Here is a 10,680-nt window from a genome sequence, read left to right as displayed (position 1 = left end):
ATATTTGTTCATTTTGCATTTTTATTCTTTTCTCACTTTTAGGTTTATCATTAACCTTTTTGTGATCTCACTTTCTCTTCTCATACTCCTGATTTTTTTTTCTCTCCAATGTACATACATGCAGCTATACTAAGTTTCTTCCCTTACTGGCACTCTTGCTGTATCCCAAACATTCTGACATGCAGTCTAATTCATTTCGACTAGCTTGTAGGATTATTCTGATTCTCCCTTTTCTTCTTCAGTCACTGTGAATAAGTACTAGGGCCTACCCAGGTCTTGGCAAAGCCTGGTCCCTGCAGTGTCTTGTGAGCAAGGTGAGGTGAGGGACTGAGGATCTGGTAGGTCTCAGGATAGCCTGGGGCCAGGGAAGTCTTTAGCTGTAGGCTGCTTGAATCTCATTGAGGCATGAGGCAAGGGGCTAAGAGTACACCAGGGTCTCAGGACAGCTTGTAACTAGGGACTGAGTGCTGAGGTGGTCTCAGGGAAGCCCAGGTTAAGGGTACAAGTGCCTGCTGGGATCTCCAGGAAGCCCTGGAGAACAGGATAATAGTCAATAAGGGTCTCAGGGAAAACCTGGGTAAAGGACTGGGGACAGATCTTAAAATAGCTGGGCTGAGCAGCTGAGGGCCAAGAAAGGTCTCCAGACACACGAGGATGAGTAGTTGAGGAACCACCTGCTTCTCAGGGCAACCTGGAGCCAAGAGCTGGCCGAGGTCTCAGGGAAGCCCTTGATGAGTGGCCAGGTAAGTCTCCCAGGACTGCAGGACCAGAAGTTGAGGATTGGCCAGGGCCAGGGCCTAGGTTGTGTCCCAGATCCAGAGGATCCTACGGCTCATGGTTCTGAGCATGCATAGACCACAAGAGGGAGTTGCACCAGGGGCTGGACCTGATTTGGCAGCTCAAGCCATTGCAGGGCCCACCTGTAGTTTGTGTCCTGGCTCCCATTCATGCCCACAGATCTCACCTCAGCTGCAGAATGCCATTCCAACTGCTGCTGTGTGCCGCCACCTGCCACCTGCCACGGCCTGCCCTTGCCTGCCTACCACAGTTCACCAAAAGAAACAGACACACTGAAAGAGAAAGAGTTCCATGAGTGAGACACATCCTGACTGTTTATCCACCTGACCATACCAGTTACGGTGTGAAGAATGCTTCAAACCTCTTCTGCTTTCATGAAGGGAATGCATATTGCAAAGTGTTCCTTGTGAATATTCTATGACCAGCTGAATTGAAAATGAAGGCAGATGCATTTGTAATTACATCGTTCAATTTGCTTATTATTTTTTGAAAATGTGTTTCTGAATTTAGTGTGTTTTCTCATATAATTGAGAGAAAATTTTCATTGTGCTAGTTAAGTTCTAAATCTTGATCTTGAGCAACTCTTTTTTTATTTTTTTATTTTTATTTTTTATGAGCAACTCTTTTTTTTAGAGTTAAATAGATGTTTAATACAGAGCTTATTTTCTTATACAGTTCTAACGTGTAAGTTAAATTGTTTATATGAAACTTGCCAGAAAATAAACACAACATTTCAATATTTTAATCCAGCAAATACATGGGGAGAGGGGACATTAGTTAAAACTACAATGTACACATAATCTGCTTCTTGGTCTAGATCATTTGTGACACTTTTCTCCTTGATGAATAAAGAGTCTGAGAGTAAAGCTAAGACACTGCTAAGGGCTCATTCTTTAAGGGAGTGATTCCTATATATATAGTCTTTCAATGACACAAAAACCTTGTTGAAACAACTCTGCATTTTCTGCAATGGCAGAGAGAAAAGGGCTGTGATATTAGGAATGATGACATAAGATTATCTCCCAAACAAATCTGGCCCATTGAAAGGTATACATCCTAGTTATAAGTGAAGGACATTGAATCAGAAAGACTCAAGTAAGGAGGAAAAGATGTTTCAAGAGGCACAGAGGGGCACAGATGCATGAAACACACACCAGGACCAGGGACAGTACACAGAAATGTCAAAGGGGGTAAAAAGGCTTAAGAGCTGGATCAGCATAGAGTCATAGGTTCTGAACATTTTGTAAAGGATTGAAATATGGATAGACTTCACGGGTAAAGGCACAGTTAGTGGACTTGTAGATGAGAAATGCATTGTACGTAGTGCTGTAAAATGAGACTGAGCCAGCCTGGTAGTCTACAAAAACCCCAACATGTTCAAGAGCGATAGGCAAAGACAGGGGCAAGGACAAAGGAGAATGGGTGGTAGGACCCTCCCTGAAAGCTTTATATTCAGATTTATTCTCCATCCCTATAATCCAGTAACCAATTTTTGGTAGAGGAACTTCATAAATAGTATGATCATGACTTGGCCTGCGTCAGAAGTGTCTTCCATCACTTAACCCCAGGTGCCAGGATGTTTTCTTAGACACACTTACCTCCCAGTAGTGCTTCCCTGATGTGATTATGAGGGCACCTAGGACTCCTAGGAGAGGTAAATTATTTCCTGGCAATTGAAATGCATTTTGTGAAAAGCCTAAAACTTGGTTATGAACATTCTGAGCGGGGAAATAATGGTCTCTAGAAACTGAAAAAGATTCTGTGAAAAAGACAGGAGTATACTGGTATCTTATTTTTCTTTGATCCTTAGAAATGTCAATTCTCGAATCGTCATTTGTAGTCACTCTCATATGCACCCAGTATTGGCGGGCATCAGTCAGCTCTTGAAACCCTTGTAGCCTTTCTCTCAGACCAGTTATTGGGAACACTGTCTGTGCTTTCTTGGGGAAAGGTATTGCTTTCTTCATTGTCAAGAGCTTACATCTTCTCATGATGGTATTCACATCCTGCAGCATCTCCATTGTGGACCCTTCTAACAGATGCTCCACATCTGAAATGAGCTCAGTCACCCACTCATTCTGCTGGATCAGCTCATTTTCTGACACTGCCAGGGTTTGCAAACCATCTTCCTCCTCCCTTTTCAGCTTTTGCAGTACTTTCTCCTCCTCAGTGTCCAGGATGCCTCTCCACTGTGTAAAAATCAGCCTGAACATTTTGTATCTTGCCTTGTATTTGAGTCTGCCAAGAAATTTGTCTTGTTGGAGTTCAGCATTCCACTTCTCAGATTCTTCCTTGTTCTTCCTCAGCTTGTCCAGAGCTGCCCAGAGTTTGTTCTGTGAATAAGGAAGGAACCACGGCAGAGTCACTCTCTGAACTTTCTCAGCTTCTCCTCAAGGGATAACATGGAAGAAATCAGGAAGAGTCAAGTTTACAGAAAGGATGAGCACTGTAACTAACTTCTAGCAGTTGGAAGAAAACTTATGAGCAACTCTTAAACCTTAGTTTTACCTTTCTAATGTGAGTGATTAGGACACTTGATTAGGCAGCTTTAAGAAGTCATATTGATTTTTAGAGTTTTAATTAAAAAAAATGTTAAGTGTGCATATTGAAAATGTTAGGCCATCTGTGAGAAAAGCAAATAATTTTACACCATGATGACAATTTTTATGTATTACAATAAAATTACTTTGACATGTTTACACACATACTTGTGCACAAAATTTTAAGGCACCTTTAAGTTTTTTAGAAAAAATAAAAATTGGCCATACGTTTCCTGGAATTCCAGTGGCAAAATATGTTAATGCCTATTGCATGATAGAACCGCATGGTTTATGCTAAAAATGAAAAGCAACACCAATGTACAGCACATATTTTTAAAACAATTTTGGGAATGAGACATATTAGCATATAAATTGACCTTTAAAGTAAGCTTGGTGGAAGAGTGGGGGTCATGTGAAAACCTACCATGTGGCCTTTGTCTCTTCCTAGGCAGTTATGGATCTCCAGGGCCTGTAGAGAACTGGGGGAGAGAAGAGTTCCTCCAAGGGGCCTGTAGCAAGCTCCTAGAGGAGTTTTGCCTGAAGGAAGAAATTAAGCATCCAGGGCTAGGAAGGTGGCTCAGTGGTAGAGCGCTTGCCTTGCATGCCTGAGGCCCTGGGTTCAATTCCTCAGCACCACATAAGCAAAAAGAAAAAAGCTGGAAGTGGCGCTGTGGCTCAAGTGGTAGAGCACTAGCCTTGAGCTGAAGAGCTGAGGGACAGCGCCCAGGCCCAGAGTTCAGGCCCCACAACTGGACCAAAAAAAAAAACAAAAAACAGAAATTAAGCATCCCCAAGAAAATGTGGTATATATACACAATGGAATTCTATGCCTCCATCAGAAAGAATGACATTTCCCCATTTGTTAGGAAATGGAAAGGCTTGGAAAAAATTATATTAAGTGAAGTAAGCCAGGCCCAAAGAAACATAGGTCCCATGGTTTCCCTTATATGCAATATCTAGTATATGTATGAGTAAAGCGGAAAAGGTCAGATAATGTGATGTTAGGAAAACGATCCCTTAAATATGTATTTTAATGTTTTTTTTTCTTTCATGCATGAGTTTCTAACGCATTTATAAGATTATTTCTTTGTTGCTTTGTATGTCCCTCCCCCACAGTGTAACCCCCGCTTTCACTATATTTGATGTCAGTATAACTTGTGGAGGAGATGGGGACAATCAAGTCGTTTAAGGATTCAGGTGGACTTGTTGCAACAATGAGAAGTACAAAATGTCATGTCAAAAACGAGCTTTACAATGTCGGTGTGGGGGGGGGAAGGATTGGGTGGGGGGGAGAGGGGAGGCTGGGAAGGGAGGTGAAGGGTAAACAAAGGAGGAGGCTGCAATGCTTGATAAAAAATGTATGCATTATCCTGCCCATGAAATTGTAACCCCTCTGTACAGTATGTTCTCAAATAAAATAAAATTAAATTAAAAAAACAAAAAAGAAATTAAGCATCCAGATTCTGAAGTGAGTAGACCCAGGAAAGATAAAGGACTGGTTTATTTTAGGTATGACACATAACTGCTCCCCTTATGGGATTTTTGGGTGAGAAAAGGAGAAAGAAGTAAAAAGGAGAAGCTGGCTTCGATGTGTTTGCTGGCCAGGGACTGTCAGTAATGGAGTTCAAGCAGGGCCATTAGCTTGTTGCAGGGACCACATTTAAAGCCACAGTTGCTTTACCTTTTGAGGCTTGCAACCACCCCACCTTGGGCCAGCCATACAGCAGGTACAGGGGGAGGCACAAGTCACTTACAGCAAAGTTTAATGTCAGAAAGCTAACAAGCTGAACCTCTCAGGTAGGGATGGCTTAAAGAGGACAGTCAGTTTGCTGACTGCAAAGGGGAAGAATGTAGTTACTGGACCAAAAGTGGAAAAAGGTGAGTGGTGGAGAGACAGATAATTTTAGCTAAGAAAATAGTAAGCCAGAATGGCTAACCTTGATAGGGAACCTTGGGGGGGGGGGGGGTCCTGTGACCCTGTCCATGTCTCAACTCTCAAGGGCACAAGCACAGAGGCAGAGAGAGAGGTAAACCTTGTACTTAGATGATTTCCTTCCATTTGTCTGAGTGCTTGCAGAAATTATATAGGACCCATAAAGTATCAGGGTCCAGTGTCCCATGAAAAGGCCAGGAATACTCATTGTCCAGTGAATATTGGGGCTCAGAATTAATTAAGTAAGAATCTAAGCTCATGAGGCTTAACATCAGGCAAAAGCTTAAGGGCCTCTAGTTTGTGTAAAGGCAGCCCAGAGAGGAATCCTGAGGAATTCGGGATTGGGCCCCTCCCATGGTGAGTGGGACTCTGGTCAACTAACAGAGAGAGCAGGCAGCAAGAAGAGTCATCACCCACAATTGCTACATCCTGACCACAAAGGGATGCAACAAGAGGGGCCAGTCCCATGCAATTGTTAGTTCACCTGGCCTATACCAACCTTCTAGAGGCCTAAGCCTCCGAGGAAGGGCTCAGAACTCAATACCAGGCTTTCACCCTTGTGAACTCCAATCCCTGACACTGAATGGTCACTCACCCAGAAAAAATGCCAGATTGGTCACTGATGGATGTAGACAAAGCGCTGGTCAGGAGGAAATCACCTCAGTGGTCCTTTGGGTGGACCTGATATTGCCACCAGTTCCCTTCGGCTGCTCAAATTTCCTGAGGGGAAGAGCAAGGACCACTGGGGGATCCTAGATCTGACTGACAGCACCGATGGACACCTCAGCCCAGAAGACCATGTGGATACCAAGTCATGAACAACAAACTTCACTGTCATCAAGCTGACAAGCTGACCCTCTCAGGGACAGCAGCCTGTCTTTGTGTAAGGTTGCCTTCTAGGGCCAGGGGCCTGGAAGCAGGGAATGCTTTGTGGTCTGGTTTGTGAGTGGTGGAGTATGTGAGGTAGATGAAGGCAAGGAATTCCATTATGTTGGGGCTACAAATTATGGTTGCAGCTGAATGCTGTAGATAACACCTGATTCCAGGCAGTGAAGTGAAAGAAAAACCAGGGCAGAACAGCCAGTTGTAGTTAGGCCTGGCCAGATCAACTAGCTTTGTGGGAGGGGCTGAGGACATGAGATGGAGGATGTCAAGCCAAAATGGAGGAGGACATGCTAACAGGCATTGCTCATGATTTAAAAATGACCCTCACACTATTCTATAAACACATACACACACACACACACACACACACACACACACACACACACACACACACACACATATATACATATATATATATATATATATATATATATACCCACACAAAACTGCTCTGCCCTCTTCTGAATTCTTAGTGTTTTCCTCCAATATTCTAGCAATAGACCCTACTGATTCATTCTCATTCTCTTTGAACTTAGTTCCTATTGCAGTAGTATATTGAATTTATATCTTCTCTTTGGAAAAGCAAGGATTAATCCAGGGGGGGGGGGGGGTTCTCTGGGGAAAGAACAGGCATTTAACTGCCAAAGTGATGTCAACATAAACTGGATACAGATCAGACAAGAGTCACAACAGTGTCCCAATAGAAATAAGTGTTCTGTGTAGAGATCCCTGTGTCATAAGCCACACAATGCTAATACTTGATTTGAAACAGAAAATCTTCTCATATTTCTTTAATGGGTTATTCTACCAATAGCAGTTCATACAAATCATCCACAATGGACAGATCCATTAGATACAGAATATCAGACTATACTTTATGTTACATAGACCTAAGATAACCCATATGTTAACTGCTAAATCACAGAACTCTGAAAGGCTATTGATTATAGCACAGACCACACAGTTGACAGCTAAAAGCTGCGATTCAGAAGAAGACATCTTTTCTCTGAAGTTGGTTCATTAAAATCCAAGCAAGAATGACAACAAAGTTAAAGAGCAGCAATTACCCTGTGGGTAGGATTGTCCTATGGGTAGAGGTCCTCTGAATCATGCCTCCATTTTCCTTGACATATTGGAAAGAAATATCTATTTGGCCACTCCTGCAGCCCAGTTGTGTTGAGGACCAGAACAGTTCAACAGGTTCTTCTCATTGGGGGAATCAGCAGTTTTCTGGAACTTTTGTCCTTCTGGTGTACCAATTGTGTTAAAAGCCCAACAAGAACTACACCTATCCTGATAAGAGAACAAGACTGTCATACACAAAGCAAATAGCAAGATATTGAACATCCCTCAGAAAGAAAAATGAACTCCATGTCACCCAGACTCTGCAAGGGCAAGTGACATCTATTCCTGGCTTTCCTATGGGCAGTGAAAGGGTCTACTGTGACCATGTGACACCTGAGACTACACAGTAGTCACATGGCTTTTCTCTCTCCAGTCCACAGATGCCAGCAGCTCACCAAATATAAGTTCCAGATACATCTGTTCCTCATTGTACTCATCGGGCTGAGACATACCTTTCCTGTTTGAATTCCTTGGTGGTCTTCCAAGAACAGTAAAGGAAATATTGAAAACTAAGACCATTTTGTGTAGAATTGAAAGAAGCAAGTGGTAAGCAATGCACATGACACTTGCCATGAATCCCAAGGCATTCATCGACAAGGTGAAGCCACATTTCCCTTGGCTGTATTCTGTATTGTGAAATTCAATTATTTTCATGTCTGCCTCCCATAGTGCTGTCCTCTGTCCCTCTTCATCTTAGGAAAGAATACAAGTAATAATTGCTTTTTCTAGTTAAGCCCAGCCCTGTTTACTAAATGGACCTGCTGAAAAAGCTGGAGAAAGACTCTGGCCAGGTTGCAGTGCCCTTTTGGAAGCTATTCTTTACAGTCAGAAAAGAGCAGGATGTCTCCCCATATTGTGCTCTATGACTAGCATTAGGTTAATGCCTTTCTAAGACCTGGCTTTTAGAAGATACTCTCTGGCTATGAAGTTCCATCAGCAAGAATCTTGTCTCTGGGGTTCCTCTGAACATTGTGATGTTACACCCATTGTGCCATAGCTTTTCCTCTCCTTTGTCTCCCACTCCATCCATTATCCATGCAAAGTGGGATCACACAATGGAACAGCTGAGGCCATTTCCTAGCAAAGGATGTCCAGCCGCAGAGAAGGATCCATATTGTAAAGCCTAGAAAGGAAAGGAAGATGGGATCTCATGTGACTCATGCTTTCTAGAAACCTTCTTTGATTGAAATATTCAAACTACTCTTTCAAATATTCATCTAAGCTATGTAAAGGTTTAAGGATGTGGCTTGACTTAAAGAAACAACTGGAGAAATGAGATCAAGCTATCAACATGAAGGGTATCCTGCCCAGAGCTCTAGGGGTTAAAGCAAAGTGTGCAAGGAAAATGGTTGGTTCAATTGTGTCATTCAGGCAAAAATCTCACTGAATGAGATATGTGATCTTAGTAGGGGCAATCACATTCCCAAGAGCTCGGAGACCACTGACATTTTCATGACCAATACACATCAGGCAGAAGATGAGTTGTGCCTTGGCATCTCTCCTTCTTGAGTGAAAACTTCTGGAATAGCCCTCCTAGACAAACTGGGAAGACAGCACTCCACATTGCCACAGTTTTACGCAACAGCCTCCAATGTCACAACCTGCTGTGCCATTCATGAGTACATGGTCATGTACTCAAACAAATGTAAGTCTGAACCCCCGCACCTGGTCAGCAACAGGAGGCCTGTGGAGCTCCGGGCTCAGATTTGGTTCAGTGCATGTGGAACTCTGGGTAGTGACTGTCCAAGCATACACCATCTGTTTCACCCTCTGCACATTTTCTTAAGAGTTGGAGGATGTGGCCTGGGAAGGTGGCTCGGTGGTAGAGCGCTTGCCTTGCATGCTTGAGGCCCTGGGTTTGATTCCTCAGCACCACATAAGCAAAAAAAGAAAAAAGCCGCAAGTGGCGCTGTGACTCAAGTGGTAGAGTGCTAGCCTTGAGCTGAAGAGCTGAGGGACAGTGCCCAGGCCCAGAGTTCAGGCCCCACGACTGGACCCAAAAACAAAAAACAACAACAACAAAAAAAAGAGTTGGAGGATGTTACTTGGTTGTAATAGACAAGAAGGAATGAGCATCACAATGCAGTTTGCAGGGATGCACCTGCCCTATCCAACCAGGCTAGACCCTGAGCCTGACTGAACTGTACAACCTGAGATCTTCTAAGTGATCTTGTAGCCACCCTGGGTTTCATTCCTCCACACAACCCCAGCCCTGCCATCCTTCTCTAATGTCCCCGGTGCCAGTGTTAGGGCAGAAGCTCTTGTTCCTGCAGGTTGTGTCTACTTGGGATCTTGTTCCTGAAAGGATCCCTATTCCATCCCCTGTTCCCACCATGCCTCTGTGGGTTTGGAATGCTCACCTGAGATTGAAGCTATGTAGGTGCACTCTTCAGTGTAACTCTCTAAAGACCACTGTCCTAACAGCTCCTGTTCCTAATATCTAACTCAGGCTTTAAAGTCTCAGGTCTGCTAACTGACCTGAGGTCCTCCCCACTGTTTTTGTTTTGTTTTGGTCAGTCGTGGGACTTGAACTCTAGGTCTGGATGCTGTCCATGTGCTCTTCAGCTCAAAGTTAACAATCTACCACTTGAGCCACATCGCCACTTCCGGCTTTTTCTGCTTATGTGGTCCTGAGGAATCGAACCCAAGACCTCATGAATGTTGGGCAAGCATTTTACTGCTGAGCCACCTTCCCAGCCCATTCCCTACTTTTTGAACTGTGACTAGATACTCATGACCCAGACTCAGCCCTATTCATCCCTCTGACAAGATCAGCTCCACTTTTGTCTCTCATGTTCATCCTCAACCCTTCTGCAATATGATACCCTCTCTCATGGTATAAGCCCAAAGGAAGGCCCTTTCCAGATGCTGGCATCTTGATACTGAATTTCTCAGTCTCCACATCTGCAAAGCAGTATACTTCTCATGATAAATTACATACACAATCTGTTGTATTCTGCTACAGCCATATAGAATAGACTAATACTGCATGAGTAGAACACAGTATTTGTCTTTTTGTCTTTCTATAGGTCATTTAGCATAATATTAACTAGATTCATGTTGTAGCATCTGGCAGAGTATCCTTTCTTTTAAGGCTGAGTAATATTTTATTATGCATAGAGCCATTTCTTATTTATTTGGGTGTTTGAATTGTTTGGGCATTTTCACACTATTACTAATATTCTTATCATCATAAATGTACAAATATCTACTCACATTTCTACTTTTGGTTCTTTGGAAGTTGTAGTGCTAGATATAATGGTATGCTTGATTTTTTTGTAATTTCCACAGTAGATGTACCATTTCCATTAACATCAACATTGTACAAGTTGTTGTAAGGTGAATCCTCCCATTTTAAAATATAGAATATTAGAGTCTTTATTATACAGTTAACAGGTT

General features: G+C 43.0%; 2 protein-coding genes across 2 annotated transcripts in view; both read right to left on the bottom strand.

Annotated features, from left to right (window-relative positions):
* Window positions 1-1,834: 1,834 nt before the first annotated feature.
* LOC122114846 (tripartite motif-containing protein 5-like) lies at window positions 1,835-3,242 on the bottom strand. The gene is given in 3 exon segments (XM_042688108.1): window positions 1,835-2,043; window positions 2,046-2,269; window positions 2,357-3,242. Coding segments are annotated over 3 exon segments (912 nt in total). The 5' UTR covers window positions 3,012-3,242; the 3' UTR covers window positions 1,835-2,010.
* A 3,977-nt stretch (window positions 3,243-7,219) lies between these two features.
* Window positions 7,220-10,680, bottom strand: part of LOC122114845 (spermatogenesis-associated protein 31A6-like) — a 40,554-nt gene continuing 37,093 nt past the window's right edge. Inside the window, 4 exon segments of the mRNA XM_042688107.1 lie at window positions 7,220-7,326; window positions 7,329-7,444; window positions 7,734-7,759; window positions 7,852-7,973. Of these exon segments, the coding sequence (XP_042544041.1) occupies window positions 7,220-7,326; window positions 7,329-7,444; window positions 7,734-7,759; window positions 7,852-7,973 (371 nt within the window).

Source organism: Dipodomys spectabilis, unplaced genomic scaffold, assembly GCF_019054845.1.
Source record: "Dipodomys spectabilis isolate Male_0828 unplaced genomic scaffold, ASM1905484v1 ptg000112l, whole genome shotgun sequence".
Lineage (NCBI taxonomy): Eukaryota > Metazoa > Chordata > Mammalia > Rodentia > Heteromyidae > Dipodomys > Dipodomys spectabilis.
This window is presented reverse-complemented; position numbering and strand designations above follow the sequence as displayed.